General features: G+C 35.0%; 1 protein-coding gene across 1 annotated transcript in view; it reads right to left on the bottom strand.

The window, feature by feature from the left end:
- The window catches only part of DNAH6_2 (Dynein heavy chain 6, axonemal), a gene marked incomplete at both ends in the record, with an annotated part of 45,747 nt that overhangs the window by 15,478 nt on the left and 9,874 nt on the right, over window positions 1–20,395 (bottom strand). Inside the window, 7 exons of the mRNA XM_051218641.1 lie at window positions 1,610–1,846; window positions 2,720–2,925; window positions 5,711–5,951; window positions 9,940–10,013; window positions 10,674–10,794; window positions 13,945–14,217; window positions 18,425–19,412. Of these exons, the coding sequence (XP_051070177.1) occupies window positions 1,610–1,846; window positions 2,720–2,925; window positions 5,711–5,951; window positions 9,940–10,013; window positions 10,674–10,794; window positions 13,945–14,217; window positions 18,425–19,412 (2,140 nt within the window). The remainder of the gene's footprint in view (window positions 1–1,609; window positions 1,847–2,719; window positions 2,926–5,710; window positions 5,952–9,939; window positions 10,014–10,673; window positions 10,795–13,944; window positions 14,218–18,424; window positions 19,413–20,395) is intronic.

Here is a 20,395-nt window from a genome sequence, read left to right as displayed (position 1 = left end):
TTATGTATGAAGTTCACTAGTGAATGACGAGATTTATCTGAAAATATGTTATGAATATGAAGCATAACGTAAATACTGATAATTTGCAAGCCTCAAATCATGAGATATTAAGTTAACCATTAGACTGTCATAGGGTTAATCAAAATGAAAGTGGATTATTAAAATGGGACAAAATATAGATAAATTCATGAAATTGACTACAAATTAGAAGACAGTACATTATTGTGTCAAGCAAGAAATATAACGTATATCAAAATAGATCAGAATATCTCTGGAAATTCAGTTGTTAAATGAAAATAGTAACTAGGGGTGTCACATATAACATCAATGAAATAACTTAAAAGGGGGGAAGAAATGCCATTACATATGGTAAAACAAACTGAAACATTGAAATAAAAGTACAAATGGTTAGCATTTATATAACCGATCATAATAATTGAATAATAATGGTGGTGGAATACACATAACTACTGAATATTATTAAGTAGTATGGTGTAACATGACCCGTAAAGAAAAGTTATCGACAAGGTTGACTCATGCATTAATATATATGAGTTTCAGTTTCGATAATTCACATTACTGCAACATGAGACGAACTTGATAAGATGAGAAGTAGACGAGAGAAATGATTAGAAACAGTATCAGAATCTAAAAATGAGAAATTTGATTCAAAGAAAGGTTGAAAAATAAAAAAAAGGTAGTAGTAATACTTAACTCATGATTCAAGGGAAGATTTAAGAATGGATACAAGTTCATGATCACCAATACTGTGATGAAGAAGTCATTCATCATGTAAGAAATGATAGTATGTATATGCTTAACTACAGAACAGTCTCTGGCTACGATCAAATACAAATTAGTCATTCATCCAATAGTAGCATAGATTAGTTAATGTATATGTAGAATCAAATCATTCACATAATTAATTGTGATATTTCTTTGTTAATTAACACCTTTGGATGATGGCTCTATGATCTAGAGGTTAAGAGTTTTTGCAAGAGATCGAAAGTCTTGAGTTCGGATTCCGAGAGTGGAGTCGTGGATGTGCACTGTTGAGGAATCCTATACTGGAGTGAAGCGATCATCCAATGTTTCCAGGTTTTCTACGGTGCTCTAGCTTTAATCGACTCATGAATTCAATTATTAAATTAATCAACAGTTGTCATAGGGTAGCTTTTAGTGTTTTAGTTTGTTTATTAATGTACAAGCTTTCATCTGTTATTCATTCTTTATAAATGTCAAAACCTTTTTGAAGTATTTTCATCTAAATAAAGTCACAATTCAAAATCCTCTTTAGTAATAACAAAGTTCAAATGATGAAATTGCAGTTTAACATTTCGTTTATTAGTTCGGGGGTAAAGTAGATTCACAGTAAATCCTACTTGATCTAAGATTCATGCTGACTGATAATCATTAATAAATCATACGTCTGTAATTCTGATCGGAATTATGATTTGTATGGGATTTCAGTATCTGTATCATACAGTATCATCGTCAGTAACCGCTTCTAGGACTGTAATATCACTACTTGTTCATCACTAGTGATTATTATAAAGCAATATATTAATATTAAACTATATGTATATTTTTGTATGAGAACACTTATTACCTGATATACTAAATTAGCATTTTCATTCATACCAAATAATTCAGGTCCTGAACTAAATGGAAGACTAGATACATATTCCATATATTCTATTAAAGTTTCTTTAGTTGGTGGATAATAAATACCAGATGATGAATAAACATAATCTGATTTTAATGTAGATGGATGAAAGAAACGTTGAAGTATTGTACGTAAACATCTTTGATCCCAGAAATCAGTGACACGTCCACCATATGTAATCTAGAATAAGAAATGTAAAATAATACTTTTGTCAAAGATCTATTTCTATTAAGATTTCTATTGGTTTACACTTACTGGACATGTTGTTGAGGTGATCCAGAAAATTGCTTGCAAAAGACAAACAAGCATCAGGAATCACTAAGATGAGTTTCGTCCAACTAACGTTCACTTGAAGTTTTTGCCAAAAATATCAAGGGAGCGAAACGTCACATGTAGAGGTTCTGATTGGCTGGTTGCTACACTGCTACTATGTTTAGTAGCATTTCCGAAATCTTCTAGCAACCCAAGGATATTTAAAATATTATAAAAACCCTGTATTTTCTGTATTAAAATGAACCTTGGAGTAAACTACTTCTCGCATAGTTTGAGTCTTCTATCTCGTGTTCAAGTCACTGTATAGTTCTAGCTTGGGGGTTACAGAATAGCTTAGGAGACGAATATAGCGTTCAATCCGAATGACTTATCAATGTTAATGTTTAAGTTACCTTAATATTTCAATGAATATCTCGTTAGTATTTGAAGAGAATAGTACTGTGTTCAAATCTTATTATGAACAACAATATTCGGTTATAGGTATATTCATTTGATAAGTTTCAAACAAGATGAAACGCCCATTTTTGAGTTACGGTGCTAGTCACAATTCAACTTAAAACTAAACTTAAACTAAGCTAACTAATTCGATCAGAATGTACATATACCGAGAAAAAAAGATATTGATTGATTCCAATCCTGCATGGCAACAACCGGAAATTGAAAACACTTAGTAACAAAGATACACTTATTAAGTCATATCATTCTATGTCCTTTAGATAAGTATATTATATGTAAAAAAAGTGTGTGGGGGGGAGAGGTGAAACAACAACTTTTACTAACTTCAGCTGTAATATACGTTAAAGCATCCCATGGTATATAAGATTCATGACAGAACATTTCTAAATTTAATAATGCACATTCACGATCCGAATCATTAAAATCATAATTAATATTCCATCCAAGTGGTCCAAATTTTTTTCTTTCCAATATAATTGAATGAAAGAAACAAATACCAAATACTAATTTACGCCAATCATTTCTTAACACTGTATCAATAATATTTAGAGAAGAAAACAAAAAAACAAAACATGATAAGTAAGTATGTTAGATCATTTCATTATTATCTAACATTTACTAACTGTTATATCCCTATAAGAATCACGAGTCAGTTGTAGCTAGACCTTGATGAGAAACCTGGAAGCACTGGATGGCCGTTTCGTCCTAGTGTGGGACTCCTGAGCAGTGCGCATCCACGATCTCGCACCCCATGAGATTCGAACCCAGGACCTATCAGTTTCGTGACAGGCGCTTAACCGACCAGACCACTAAGCCGGCATTCGGCGGTGTTAATATCTAACTTCAACCAATCCACGAAGTTGCACTATCGTACACCATTGTCTTCAGTGAGGTGATTTCGCACAACACACCTGGTTGAACTCCACTGGTAACGGCTTCTCACTAGAATTCCAGGAGTATCTCTTGAAGTCAATCACTAGTGAGCAGAGGATTCTTATCAGAAGGGGTTTTGTGGAGATTTTAGAAATTTCACTGATTGAAATATTGCATAATTGTTAAATAACTAAACTGTTTGTATTCATGTCCCTCTTATTATGAGCTTCAGTTTGACCAATGAACTGTTGTTATACGATTTGCCATTCTTGAATTATTCCCTGTCTATTAATCACTACCTCCCACATTCACAGCCACATTTGGCCAAATTTTGTACAAATGTTATTTACTATTTTATGCTACGTTGTGGTCTGTTTGTTTGGTATATAAACCGAATATGTCTGAAATAAATGATTTATATTGCAGAGGCTGAGATTGGTGTTCTGGACTGAGCTAGGCAGGAAACAGGACCGATAAGGACTCTAGGCTGCTCGTACGTGTTTTATAGGTCATTCGTCCGGTCGATAATTCACTTTTTCTCTAATTGGCAGTATCATTATGTTATATATTAATAGGACACAGGGCACAAGTTACAACACTAATGTTAACAATCTATTCATTATTGTATAATATAGAATCAATAAATGACGTAACATTATATAAAAACCTAAGTTGATATTAGAAAGTGACTACTACTGCTGCTGCTACTAATGTAGTGAACACGAACTGAGGTGGAGAAAAGTAATTTATTATTTGATACACAATTACAGAGTTATGAGCAAAAATGGATAGTGGCTAGCATTGGAATTCAGTTTGATGCGCATTTCGTCCTATTTGGGACTCGTCAGCTGGATATACTTGCATCCAAACGGGCACTGAGTTCGAATCCCGGAGTAGACACCAACTCTGAGGTGCAGGCACATCCAGATGACGAATCTCAAATAGGACGAAACGCGCGCCAACTTGGATCCCACTGCAAACCATTATTCCTCTTGGCTTATAATGCTTGTGAATTAAGGTAATGTCGAGGCAATCCATACAGTATGCACATATGCCGATAACAGACTGATCCATTACAGTCCTAAACTTTAGTGGGAAGATTCGGTCAAATAATACAAAGTGAATTTACAATTATAGAGTGTTTTCATAAAGTATGAAAACCGTACACCAAAATACATAATTTGCACATCTTCAGTCATTTATCCTTTACGTATTTCATGTTTCTTTCAAATATGCTGTTATTACAATAACTTTCTGTTTCTTTTTCTGTTCTGCTCAACTGAATCTTTTCAATCTTCTAATGACATGCATTTCATTTTCCATTGGTGCTACCTACTACTTATATCTGTCAACATAAGTAGCATACACCATACTACAACTCCTAATTACTATTAATATTACTGCAATGAACGAGAACACGAATAGGGACAATTAATGTATATCAAGACAAAACTACAGGTAAGATGTGAGAACCATGCACTGAATACTTCATCTGCAAGTTTTCATCAATTATCCTTCACGTTGTCTATGATTCTTCTAGTTCACAATTTTTTTCTATTTTCCCTTCTGTTCTTTTCAAATTGATCTTCCTTCCTTCTTTCTTTCTTTCTTTATTTTAACACATAGATATTGGTACAAGGAGGCAACAAATATATGTGCACCACATAAGTCTCATTTGATATGCGTGAGGGCTGTGATACTGTCCGGGTGCCCAGACCAAAGCAGGTGGTTTTCTTAGGGGGCCACACTCCAAGCCTTCAATCTAAAGGTCTGATCCACAAGGCAGTGAAGCAACGTAAGGAGATGCAGTCTCATGGAAGCCGGTGACCAACGATTGGTTCATACATCATTTGTTCCTTCAGGATACTGGATCCCATGTGCACCATTGGTTTGGAATGAGGATTTTCCAACTCCCCTAGGTGGACTGTCCGTATTCACCAACCCGGTTAAAGTGCCGGACATTCTCTTTTCGTCCTCTCAATTTCGTAAACAACACCTCGACGGTGAAAAAAGGCAGTGAGTAGGACTTCCCTGGAAGAGGCTAAATATGCGTGGTCACGTGAGAGCATTTGGAGAGGGAGAGCGGACTCTCCCTACTCTCGGCCGTACCAGAGCCCACTTCTGCCAGGTTTTTTAATTTCAATTGGTGTTGCATATTACCTACATCGACAGACATAGGTAGCATAAACTACACAACTATTTGTATTACTATCATTATTACTACTGCTAATACAATTCTGTTTAATGGTTGAAGGCATTCCATCAATTCATGATCATATTTAGCTTACCAATCATAATAAAAATATAAAGGTGAAATATGGTCATCATCATCATCACCATCAATTACATACATTTGAATCATTTCTCAAAATATATACCTCGAGTTACACAGAAAATTATGTCATATGTAAATGGAACACACTCCCAACATTGCAAACATACCATGTGTATTAAATGATTCCATTGATATATCATTCAATGCTCGAATAAGATTTGCTTTTAATCCTTTTGGTGGTTCATTAGTTACTTTTACTGAATTTTGTAATACAGATATTGGAAATGATTTTGATGGCATTGAACTTAAATATAAACGAAAATCTGTATGTGTTGATTTAGGATTTTCAGCAAGTTGTTTCACTATTTCTTCTAATCGAATCATCCATGAAGCAGCTAAATGACAATTCTTTCAAAATAAAACAAAACAAACAATGAAAGGCAACGTTAAATTGAAGATCGTTTTTACTTTTCGATGGAGTCTTGTTCTCTAAACTGACCAAACCATTCAGCTCAGAGAACAAAACTCCATCGAAATCATTCATCTAAGCTATAAATCTTCTCCATCATCTCATAGTTTTTACTATTTTGTTTCTTAAGTACAATAGAAATAAGTAATTTATACTTACTAACGATTCATTAACTGAAGGGATTTGGATCATGTGTCACATATACTTAACTACCATCTACATCAACAAGCAACATTCACTGGTATGAGAATAGGTTCGAGAGAAAAAAGACAACTAGTTCCTGTTAAACTACGATATGACATTAACCCATGAAATAATGATTACTTGTTGATATGAGTCGTATTGATAGGTGTAAACTGCTTGGATAGGTTTCACTTGATATTTCTAAACAATGATCATTAGTTTTTTCCGTTTGGTTCGACGGACGCTTACGTTGAATAATTAATCTGCGTATAATTAAATAGCTGACTGAATCAAAAGATTAAATCACTGTGTAATTTAGGTATTTCATTGATTAATACCTTTATTACGAACTCTTTTATCCTTGAATATCCAGATAATTTAAGTAACTTCCTTAAGACAATGTACTGTGTTAGTGATATCTTCTTTCGTAATAGCTTCATGAACGGGGATTCTAAATGAAGAACATGTAGTTCATTTTTGTAACTTACCATTTTACCTTAGAATGAGTTATCATTTTGTGAGTTTACTATCATATATATTTATATATGAATACTGTGAATTAACTAAAGGAACTAGGTATGATAGGCTGAATAATTCTAGGCATACTACATGCAGTACAAAAAACCAAACAGCTCGTATGTCATTTCAAGGTTGAACAGTCGATGAGGAATCATAAATTAGGTGGGTAGTTAGGGGAAATTAGTTATACACTTGAAAAAGTTGATGATCTATATATAAGAAAGGAGGTTGGGTTGCCGAGGTTTTAGTAATTTAATAGTTGAATTCATGAGCCGATTAAAGCTAGACCATCATGGAAAAGCTGGAAGCACTAAATGGTCTATGGATATATCGTTATTTAATTCACATCGGACAAATATATAATTACTCTTGATTTGTGTATATCATCGATTGATTTTCCAAGTTGAAGCCTTCTAATCATCTCTCAATCTTTTCACTCTTATCATTGATTGGGAAAAGTGCATACCTTTTAGCTGAATCAAAAGTTCCAGGTCGTAACATGATAGGGTTGAATTCAAACGAAAATATTTATTCTTCTATAAATGATTTCATTATTAACATCTTATGGAACTAAAACTGCTTTATTAATGAAACAGGGACATTAATTTTTATATGATACGTAAGAAATATTGGTTAACAGTTGCTATGTTTGAAGTGATTACAAGTTCACCTAATTTGAGAACGGAACAAAAACTCGGTGACTAAAGACCAATAAGCCAGCTATTCTGATGTGTCCCAGCCACACTAACTAGAGAGAGAAGTCCATGTGAGAAACGGGGAAATACATTCCGCAAGCAGCCAGAATCACGAGCAAATAACAATAGGTACAAATCATACGTACATATAAAGCATAAAATTGTCCTTGGGAAGTGCTACAAAATAGCATACTAAAAGATGCAACGGACCAATAGCGTTTAAGATCCTCTCAAATGGTAAATACGACATGAAGGTCAAAATGAGCTCTTTTGGCGTGAAAACAAGAAATTCAAATTTTTAATATAGAATCACAAAAAATAAGATATTTACCAAGTGAGTTTTGAAGATCTAACATCTCCAACAACAATGAAGAAATTTTATTACTTCACGAGATAATGGAAAACATTTATAGATTAGATGAATATTTTCAGTGTTATTGAATGTTCCAAGTTGAACGGCTGAGTTATCAAGCTGCCTTTGTCATCCCAGACAGGATAATCAGTGAGAGCCAGACTCCATTCACCTTAAACATTCATTTATTTTAGATTATCCTACGTATTGTTCCCAAAAAACCTTTTTACAGCTTTATAATATCAGAGTTTTCAGTAATGTTACAACTCATTGCCTGGATGATTTAACTATGCTTGCCTACAAGAAACTGTTGAGATCCTTACAGTTTACTAAGTTTGTGATTAATGCTCACCAAAGAAGGTAGTTTGAATAAAAGTGTATTTATAACAGTGTAGATAATGCTTGTATTCAAACCTATCCGATGGATGATAAGAGAACCAAAAGAGAATGTGATATAGTCTCAGATCATTACGTACTGGTCGCCAAGATGAAACTGAAGTCAGTCAGTGATCATGGGTGCTGTTGGAGGTCTGAGGGTGGCTATCACTTCCCGGTTGCCCACACTGTGAAAGGGTTCTTCTGGAGGTACCTGAGAAGAAAATTGGATTAAAAGTGGCCTTAGTCACCTGAGAGCGTGACCGAAGTGCCCACGGGACAACTGCTTGAGGTCAGTCACACACGACCTTGTTGTGAGTAATTTTCGTGTTAGCTCCGTACTTGTTGAAACCTTACCGCCAAAGACGGATATCCATGGGATAAGGCGAGGTGTGCATTTTTAGGGTCAACCTTTTCTAACCCCACCTCTCCTTGTGGGAAGGTAGAATCCCTGTTATACTGGCTGTCTGAAGGAAACACCTTACTGCTGTCACACCTCTGTACAGTCAGCAATACGACTTCTCCTTCGGATCTTGGGTTTGTTGCTTGTAGTCTTACCGCTCTTTTGTCGATCTGTCTTGCATGGTAGGACCTTGCGGAACGATTATTGTAGCCAGTATAGCTTTATTGGTTCATTATGATAGGCAAGCTTGACCACCACATCAAGGTAGCAACAACGGTTGGGTATGAAACCGAAATTCAAGAATCACTGAATAACGGACAAAAGTTTAATACGTCCTTTCTTCAGCATACTGACAGACTCAATCAATTCAACATAGTCCTCAAAAATGCAGTCAGTTAGATAGTCATTCAGCTACAACGTAGGATCAGGCACATACATGCATCGGTCCAAGTTGTCATACCTCATTAACACAACAAGATGAACACCAAATTCATAGAAGTGGTTAATTCGATGATGGTAATATATAAAAGAAAGATTGTATATAAGGACATAGTACAGGAAGAAAGAATTAGTTCGTAGAAAGAAAGATATGAAGCGATTTTAATCTCTTAGTTTAAGGGAAGACAGAGAGTGTATACACCGACGCCATTGTGATCGATTCTGAGCCATGTCACCAAGAGTCTCCAACCATTGGTTACGATAGTCACCGATGGACCCTGACCAAATAATCTGCATCTACCAATATGGCTCAGACTAGAAGGTTCATTTTTATTTATTTATTTTAACGCATAGATATCGGTACAAGGAGGCACCAAATACATATGTGCCACAGAGATCTCATTTGATATATGTGAGGGCTGTAATACTGTCCGGGTGCCCAAATCGAAACAGGTGGTTTTCCTAGGTGGCCACACTCCAAGCCTTTGACCTAAAGGTCTGATCCACAAGGCAGTGGAGCAACGTAAGGAGATGCAGTCTCATGGTAGCCGGTGACCAACGATTGGTTCATACACCATTTGTTCCTTCAGGATACTGGAACCCATGTGCACCATTGGTTTGGAATGAGGATTTTCTAACTCCCCTAGGTGAACTCTCCATATCCACCAACTCAGTTAAAGCGCCAGACATTTTCTCTTTGTCCTCTTAATTTCTTAAACAATAGTGATGCCATGAGAAGTCAGTCAGTAGGACTTCCCTGACAGAGGCTATATACACGTGGCCATGTGAGAGCAATTGGAGAGGGAGAACGGACTCTCCCTACTCTTGGTCGTACCAGGGGCATTTGAGAGTCAAACTAGAAGGTTAGTGACTAATGTCATGTATTCATTCAGTCACCCCTTCTATTCAAACAATATCATTCTAATCAAATCATTTTTTTAAAAAAAAATTTCAATCATTACCTGTAAAAATACCCAATCACCTAATTTACATGCTTCATGAATTAATTTCTCCGCTTTTGGACCTTGTCCTTGTCCTAATGATAGAATATGTACACGTTCTATATCATTAAATTCTTTAATAAATTTTTGAAATTGATTCATTGGATCTGAACCATTTGATAATATAAATATTAATGGTGTAATTGAATTCATTTCTTTATATAATATTGATAAATGACATGATGGAGTTTCAATAAATTCTTTACCAAGATTATAATATATAAAATCTCTTATTACTTTAATGGTTTGATCTTCATAAAATGTTGATATAAGTAATAATTTTTGAAATGATGTTAATGTTTCATTATAGTTACTAAGTGGTAATGTATTATTATGATCTTTAGGAGTTAATCTATAAATACCTAATTCTTGTTGTTGTTGTTGTTGTTGTTGCCTTGGTAACTGTTTTATTATTGGATTAAAATCAATAATAATTGAATAATTACATATATCATTAGGTAATGTATGAAATTGTTCAGGAAAATATTGTGATAAATCAATTATACGTTTCCATTGTTTTATATTTAACCAATTTTTTGTATGAATTGGTTGTTCTAATTGTTGTTTAGTATTAGTTATAATATTATTATTATTAGGTATACCTAATAAAAAATACAACCATTCATTCATTGTAATTTGATTCATTTGTTTTAATATTTCAATACATAACATAAATGAAAAGATTAATTTATCACGTTCAAATAAACCACGTGAAATATTATTATATGTTGCTATAGTAATAGAATCTATTAAAATTTGTATACGTTCATCTAATGTAGTGACATTTGGACAATTTTGTATCGTTGTATTGAATAACTGAAAAACAAAACAAAAAAAAAGAGTTCTGTTATGATTTTATGTCCGGCTTGTTGTCACATGATTTATCCACCAATCAACATACGACTTATACAATGTTAACACTATGCTAAATTAATGACGTTTGACCGGAATGATGAGCCTAGCGTCCTTATTGGTCCTATATCGGCCTAACCCGTTCACTTGAGTCCAGAAACACAATACCAGCTTCTACAATATGAATCGAAATAAAAAATAAACAAAAAAACATTTATAAATAAAGTATTTCGTGTTTATACCTGTTTATGGAGCATTGGTTACTGATTAGCATTCTCTAGTTCAGTCAGTCTTGAACCTTTCTTTCTAGTTCTATCCAGTTGTTGTTCCTTCTACTCATATCTATCTCTGTTTCTCGTTGTAATGTGTTCTTTCGTCTTCCTCTCCTTCTTTGGCTTTGAGAATTTTAGGTGAGAGCATGCCTTGTGATACAGTTGGGTGCTTTCTTCAATGTGTATCTTATCCACTTACAGCGATTCTTCCTGATTTCTTCCTCCGCTGGATTCTGATTCGTTCTCTCACACAGTGAGTTGTTGCTGATAGTATCTGGACAATGGATCCGAAGTATTTTGTGTAGACAATTGTTAATCAACACTTGTATGTTCTCGATGATGATTTTCGTAGTTGTCCAAGTTTCCACCCCATGCAATAGAACTATGTTGACATTTGTAATGAACATGCTGATTTTGGTGTTGGTTGAGAGACAGTTGTTTTGAGTTGCAGATGTTCTTCAATTGTAGATATGCTGCACTTGCTTTGCCGATCGGCGCATTCACATCTGCATCAGATCCACCATGTTCATCATTGATGATGACCAGATATGTAAAGAACTCTACATCTTCCAAGGATTCTCCGTCACTTGTGATTCCATCGGTGCATGCTGTGTTGTATCGAAGAATCTTGCATTTCCACTATGACCCATGCTCCCCCACGATGTTGACGTCTTTATAATCCAGTCGATCACCAGGAGAAAGAGAAAGGGTAAGAGTAAGCAACCTTGTCTGACACCGATCTTTACTTCGAACGAATGTGTGAGCTGTCCTCCATGAACGAATTTGCAGTTTAATTCATCCTAAGAATTCCGTGTGATGTTGACCATGTTCTCGGTTACGTCGTAGTGTCGAAGTAGCCTCCATAGTGTTGTCTTGTCCAAACTATCAAAAGCTTTCTCGTAGTCAATGAAATTGATGTAGAGTGATGAATTCCATTCAATTGATTGTTCCACACTGATCTGTAGTGTTGCGATTTGGTCGGTACATGATCGATCCTTACAGAATCCAGGCTGTTGGTCATAAAGTAGATTATGAATTTTCCTCCTTCGTTCAGTGTTAACGTTGAATATGATAGTTTAGGTTAGAATCTCACATTTTGCTATAAGGTATAAAATCGCCATCTGTCAAGTTTATTATTTAGACTTTCATTAAGAATACTTTTTCTTTCTAATTAGTTGTGTTTAAAAAAGTTTTTGAGTTTATTGTTTCAAAATGAATGTCAGAAACGATTTCATTTAATAAATTCATTATTACAATGAGGATTTATGGAGATTGTAGTAATTTTAATAGTTGAATTCATGAGTGGATCTAATTTAGATCATCATTGAAAACCTGGAAGACTGAAAGTTCTAGGTCCAAGTCTCACTTGCTGGATCGTGGATGTAGAACGCTGTAGGATGCAACGGCTTTATACTGCTTTCAGGTTTTCAATGGTGATCTAGCTTAGATCGATTTATGAATTCAACTATTACCATTCATTACATTCTCTATTGTTTTTCGAGTTTAGAGACCTAAGTAAAACAGCTTCATTGTGTATGACATTGTTTACTAACTAATTAACAGTAATAATAATGATTTTGCATTAGAATACAATATCAGATGTATCCGCTTTTATTACGACTAAAAACGAAGCATGTTTTCCTATCATATTTCTCAAAAGACAAAGACGTTCTTGTTACTCTATGACAGATTCGATTGCATCATGAGATTTATTATTCCAGTGCACTTCGTTCCATCAGTGTAAGATGGTTGTATACAGCTGACAGAAAATTCTTCTTGATTTCACTTTCATACACTTCAATACTCATTGTCAAAGTATATCCATAATCTTAAAAGAACTGATAATCCCTGCAAAGTTTGAATCTATATCTCTACTCAATGTTTACAATCTCATATTACTGATAAGTAATACCTAGATAAGATGGTGGTTGAAGGTAATCAACAGGAAACTTTGGACCCGAACTTCGTGCTATTTGGTACATCTTGTTGATGAGTGCTATTTTAATTTGCATGATAGGATTATTTATAGTAATATTATTTTTTATTAAGAATTCCTTTTGAACCCTGTTCAGACGTACTTCTTGAAACGATTTTAAAAGAATCGTTTGAGTACATTGAGAACTTTCACTTCACAATTGATTAATCACTGAGTGGTGATCAATGTCCTGTGTGTCAATTCCTTCTTAGTGCAGATCGAATGCTATCGACCATGTTGCAATGTAGCCACTAGTCTAGGTGACTCGACACTGCGGGCACTAGTCGACAGGAAACCCTGGACCCGGGTTTCGTGCTATTTGGCACTCTTCGGCAAGATGTACCTGTAATCTTGAGGGAACTGGTGCTCTCCGACGGATTCGACCCTTTGTCACCATCTTACCTCAACATAGTTCATTCAATGTTGAGTCACCTAGACTAGTGACCACATTACAACTTGGTCGATAGCATTTGATCTGCACTTAGAAGGACTTGACACACATGACATTGATCATCACTCAGTGACCAATCAATCGTGAATACATCTCAGTCCTACAAAAGGTCAGTCACGAGGAGCACCAGTTCCCTCAAGAATACAAGTACACCTTACTGACGAGTGCCAAGTAACACGAAACCTATGTCCAGGGTTTCCTATTGGCTACCTCCAACCATCATCTTGTCTCAACATAGTTCACTAAATGTTGAGTCACCTAGACTAGGGACCACATTACAACTTGGTCGATAGCATTCGATCTGCACTAAGAAGGACTTGACACACATGAAGTTGGTCACCACCAAATGATCAATCAATTGTGATAAACAATATCATTATAAATCACGCAAAGTAATTACATAACAATTCACTTACATTTTTGAAATATTTCAATGAAAATTGATACATTGGATCAATTTCAGCCATAGATGTTATTACAAAATACATAACAGAACCACGTGTAGCAATTGGTAAATATTTTGAACGTGCTATTGTAATTTTTTGTTCTGTTAATGTTGCTTCAGTTAAACGTTTTGTGATTTCACTTGATTTTATTTTAGATTCATTTAATGTATTAATTAAATCTTCATTATCTAATATATTACCTTCAGATTCAAATAATAATTTCAATATTCTATTTTCTGTTTCCTAAAATATATTGATATAAGTGGAAACATTGAATGTTAGTCAAAGGATGATTGATATTTTAAACAAAACCGAGATAATTTGAAACTATTATTATTAATTTAACACATAGATATTGGTACAAGGAGGCACCAAATACATATGTACCACACAAATCTCATTCGATATGTGTTAGGGCTGTGATACTGTCCGGGGGCCACATCCGGAGCCTTTGACCTGAAGGTCTGATCCACAAGGCAGTGGAGCATCGTAAGGAGATGCAGTCCCATGGTAGCCGGTGACCAACGACTAGTTCATACACCATTTGTTCCTTCAGGATACTGGAACCCATGTGCACCATTGGTTTGGAATCCGGTTAGAGCGCCGGACATTCGCTTTTCGTCCTCTCATTTTCGTAAACAACACTCCTGGTGAGAGAAGTCAGTGAGTAAGACTTCCCTGACAGAGGCTATATACTCGTGGCCATGTGAAAGCATTTGGAGAGGGAGGGCGGACTCTTTCCACTCTCGGTCGTACCAGGGCATTCGGGGGCCGACTGACCAACTTTAGATATCCCAGTACGATCCCAATACTGTTCCTCAATCTCCAATATATCAGAACATGAACCGTAGGTGAAAATTGTTTATGAGGTCAGAAGAATGAGAATAAGAATAAGAATAATACTTTACAGACAAATGCATATTTATACAATTAGGACTACCGTGAATATTGACCAATAGGAAAATGACACCATTTCACGTTTAAGGATAGCATTAGACTTAACAAGATAATTTTTGGAATATTTTTCTGAATATCACAACAGCTATCTTTGATCAACACCGTCTGGTACCCCTCTGGGACTACTGCCGGTCCCAAGCCCGGATAAAGGAGGAAGGTTGGACATAAGGTTAGCGACCCCATCCCATAGAAAACTAACTCGCTAAAAAAAAACGCTAACCAGCTTTGACCAATGTTCTTCGTTGAGGATATCTATCTATCTATCTGCTTATGGAAATCTGAAAATGGATTTCTGGATTTAATGAACTGATGATCATTGAAATTCAAAGAACAATGGATGTCATTTTTCGATTAGTATGACATTTCATAGTAGCATTTAATTTGAATCGAATTCTGAATATTGATATCCTACTTTCCAATCACTGGATCCGAATTCAATAATTTACAATTTTAAAGTTCATGTTTAATTAATATAAAATGGAAATCATCTCAATGCATCAATCAATAACAGTTTTACTCTTGATTTAACTAGACAACAATAATAGTTTATTGCAGACTAATTCAACTGACGAATATCCAATTGATAGGAAACATTCATTTTTGGTGTTATTGCTAATTCTTACAGTCGAACTGGTAGAACACAGGTAAAAATGAAGCATCTGTAAGGCAATAAAAACTGATTAGGTTTAGTCTTGATTACCGAAAAAAGTAGGTGAATACAAACCTCATTACAAACAATAAACCGTCTACAAAACTTAAAGCGATAGATGATATGAATGGTCTGCTTAGTCTTTTTCTGAAAAAAATTCACATTTTATCTTAAAAAAGAATTTATATAAACAAATTACATCTGAAGTAAGTAAGTACTGGACTAACTATAAGTAATACTTTCTATTGGTGGATACGGAGGATTCACCTAAGGAGATGGAAAACCCTCATTCCAAACCATTGGTATATATGGGCTCCAGGATCCTAAGGAAACAAATGGCGTATGAACCAATTATTGGTCACCGGTTAATATGAGACTGCATCTCCTGACGTTGCTCCACTGCCTTGTGGATTAGACCTTTAGGTCAAAGGCTCAAGGTGTAGCCCACTAGGAAAATCACCCGCTTCGGTTTGGGCACCCGGATAGTATTCCAGCCTTCACATAAATCATTAGATTTATGTGACGCATGTTTATTTGGGCCTCCTTGAACCAATGTTTATGTGTTTAAATAAACGAATAAAAGTAATGCAAGGAAACGAATACCGTAAACTTTCGAATTCTAATAACAACTAATACCTATTGAACAAGATGTATAATATTGTAGCTAACAATCCTTTGAAGTTTGAAGAGATGCATACATGGATTGAACACTTGTATTAAATTAAAGTAAAATCAAAACCACATGGCGATAGGGAGTGTATACACCTAGGCCATTGTGGTCGATTCTGAGCAATTTCACTAAGAGTCTCCAATCATTGGTTACGATAGTCACGGTGGAACCCGACCAAGTAGTCTGCATCTATCAACATGGCTAAGACTAGAAGTTAGTGACTTCAAACACTGATGCCACGTTTTGGTTTGACCACCCCTAACTTTCTTCCAGCTGCCTCCAACACTAGTCAACATTGAGTGTTGTGGTAAACGGTGTTCAGGCATACGTAACAAGTGGCCCAACCATCTCAGTCAATGAAGATTCACTAGCTCATCAACTGATTTACCATCATTCCCTAATACCCTGATGTCTAACCTCACTATTACTTACCCGGTGATCCCAGCAGATGTGAGCAATATTTCTAAGGCGTACAACTGATCGTTTTTTCTCAAAATTACTCAAAATCAACAAAATAGTTTTATCGATAATCACATTGATAAATATTGATTATTGGAAATTATTAAATCCATATATATATATAGATTTTATTTAGTTTCACTTTAAGTTAATAAACTCTTGAATAGTCCCATAATATACTTATTTGAATCATAGTGTGATCGATAAACGAACTCACCAATGACAAAGTGAAACGCCCACCACCACATTAACTTTCTTTGACCTTGTACGATTGTATCTCTTTATTAACCAATCACAGTTTGATGTTCATTGTAAAACAATATTTGCCTTGTTGACTCATTTTTCCTACACTCTAGCTACTGTTCGGTAAGTTATTTGTCTCCGTTTTTCCCTGTGTTCATAGACTGTACTTTTGTTTTGTACACTAACGATGTTCATTTATATTTTAGTAACAGATAAAGTAGTTTTATCAAGCCAAATAGCTTACTTGTTCTGACTAAACCAAGACTCTGTGCTTGACAGTCTAGTGAATAGTTTAGAGTTACACCTGTAGGAAATTGCTTCCTACAAGTGTAAATAATCAAACAAAACTTACTGATGGGTTTTATATTTATTTATTTATTTAAACACATAAAGATTGGTACAAGAAAGCACCAAATAGATATATGCCACATAAATCATTCAATTTCTGTGACGGCTAGGTTACTGTCCGGGTACCTAAACTAAAGCAGGTGACTTTTTCAGGGGGCTGCACCCTGAGCCGCATTGCAGTGGGACAACGTCAGGAGATGCAGTCTTATGGTAACCAGTGACCAATAATTGGTTCATACTCCATTTGTTTCCTTAGGATCCTGGAGCACATAGACACCAATGGTTTGTAATGAGGGTTTTCCAACTTCCCTAGGTGAATCCTCCGTATCCACCAATCGGGTGAAATCGCCGGACATTCACTTTTTATCCTTTCAATTTTTTAAACAACAGTAATGCCGCTAGAATTCAGTGAGTAGGATGCATATGGTCATGTGATAGCATTAGGAGAGAGTGTGTTGTGAACAGGGAAAGAAGAAGCCCAGACAAAGTACGAAAGCTATTTCATTTTATTCAAACCTTGTAAAACACTTATATCTATTTTTGTCCCTATTTTATTCTACAGAACATGAGCTTTCGTTCGATGTATGATTCATTGTCATACTCTTTTTTGTTCCGAAACTATTGTAAGTTAAACATAATATTTTGCACCTTATTTTCTACTCTAATTCCCAGTTTTGGACATAATTGTATTTTCCCAAATTATCGTATGTTGTGGTCAGGATATTCACTTATTTATTCATGTACGTTTTTGCACTAATCCGAATTCAGAATTCAGAGTGTTTCAACTGTTTCGTCTTCTCTCACTTGCGTGCTTGCCGGCCAATCAGGTTCTAGAATAGTTCTCTCTCTACCCCATCTTGAACTCACGCGTACTAGACTCAAGGTTATACCGCTCAGCCTATTGCGCCAAAGTCATAATCTCGACTAGACAGATCAAGGTCAAGTCATAACAAAGTATCGACGGGGTAAAAGCGATCCAAGTTTATAACAGAGAGCGAGAGAGAAAGAACTGACTTTCCCCACTCGCAGCCATATCAAGTCATTTGGGGGCCACTGATAGGTATCATACATACATACACACACACACACACAAACACAAAAAAAACCTTAAATATTTCACTTACTTTTAATTGATTTCTATCTGTATTAATTTTAACAATTAATTGATTACGTTGTTCTTCTAATTCTGGTCTTTCAATACTAGTAACATCATTTAATAATTGATCTTCTAAACCATTTAATGTAACAGTAAAATTAATAATTGTTACTTTAATTGATATATCAGGTAAATAATGTGGATTAGATAATTTAGTTGTTATATATAAACGAAAATTTTGATTATATTCTATATCATTATCACCAAGTCGTATTAATAAACGACCACCAGACATAAAAGTTTGTTTTAATAAAATGGATTCTAATGAAGGATCTAATGTTTCAGCAATATCTTCAATTAATAATGGTAAACCAAGACGTATACAATTTTCTAAGATTCTTAATAAATTTGAATCGGTTAATTTAATAATTTTTAATTGATTTTGTAATTCCATTGTACGTATCCAACGATTAGCTTGTTCTTGTGGATCAATAAATAATGGCCAACGTCTTGAATGTGTAACTAAAATAGCATTATCTATACTAAATGAATCTTTTGGTAAACCTTGTATTGTCCATTGTCTTATTTCATATAAATTACCAAGAATATGAAATAAAGTCAATTCTTCACTAACACATATATTTAATTCATGACAACGATGAATCCATTGTTGCATTAAATCATAACGATAATTAATTGTAAATGCACCATAATAAGCTATACAAGCGGATGCTATAAATACATCACCTATAATATGATTTAATTGTATATTATATTGTTCTATAGATAATTTCCAACGTTCTTGTTCATCCATTAAACCAGTGGTTAATTTATTAGCACGTTTTAATCTAGTTGATATTAATGTTAAATATTGTTCTAGTTTCTTTTTTTCATTTATGGATTGATGATATTCTTGTTGTAATAATGTAATTTTTTGTTCTACATTGAATAATTCTAATTGTTTTTGTTGAAGTTTACGCATGACAATATCTAAATCTGCATTCGCTTCTTCTAAACTAAAATATAGAAAGAAATAGAAGAGAATTGTAAATATGAACGACAAACTATCATTGTTGTTATTAGTTTAGATAGGGTGTGGAGATTGTTAAATTTTTGATTGAGATCATCAACCGATTGGTGATGCAGTGCGCATCCATGATCCTGCTCACAGGATTCGAATCCACAGCCTTTAGTCTCACGTGGAAACGCTTAACCTACTGGATGGATGATGTGAATGTCTAACCTTAACCAATCCATGAAGTTGCGCGACCATCTTCCATTGTACTGAAGTAGATACCTGTGTCTTCTACCCAACATAGATGCGCACTGTTGAAGAGTCCCACAATAGGACGAAACGGCTGTTCAGTGCTTCCAGGTTTTGAATGGTGGTCTAATATCATCAATCGGTTGATGATCTCAATCCAAAAGAAAAACTTGACAATCTCCACATCCCATCTAAACTGATAATTACCATGTGCTCACTAGTGATTAGCTTCGTGAGAAAATTCTCAGAGTTCTGGTGAGAAGCCGTGACCAGTGCAACTAATCCGTGTCGGGTAAAAACAGGTGTCTACCTCAGTACAATAGAAGATGGTCGCGCAACTTCGTGGATTGGTTGAGGTTAGACATTAGTATCCTTGTTTTTGTTTTACTGTAGTCTGTTTTTTCCACAAAAAATAACAAATACAAACAATCAGTTATTTATAGACTAGATGGTATTGTGGTGTATGCTACTAGTGTCGACAAATATAAGTAGTATGTAACACCACTTGAAATTGGAACACATGGTAAGAGAAGGTTGAGACAATCAAAGAAAATTGAACAGGGAAAGAGAGTAATTGGTATGTCTGCGCTGCTTATGTAAAAATAAGTAGTATAAATGTTAGTGAGAAATAGAATGCCTGGTAGTAGATGGTTGAGATCAAATAAAAAAGAATAGGAACAGAAAGTAATTGGACAAGAGGGAGGTTGATTATGAATGCAGTGGTCTTCAGTGCCG

The sequence above is a fragment of the Schistosoma haematobium genome, chromosome ZW (assembly GCF_000699445.3).
Source record: "Schistosoma haematobium chromosome ZW, whole genome shotgun sequence".
Classification (NCBI taxonomy): domain Eukaryota; kingdom Metazoa; phylum Platyhelminthes; class Trematoda; order Strigeidida; family Schistosomatidae; genus Schistosoma; species Schistosoma haematobium.
Note: the sequence above shows the minus strand (reverse complement) of the source record. Positions and strands in the feature narration are given on the sequence as shown.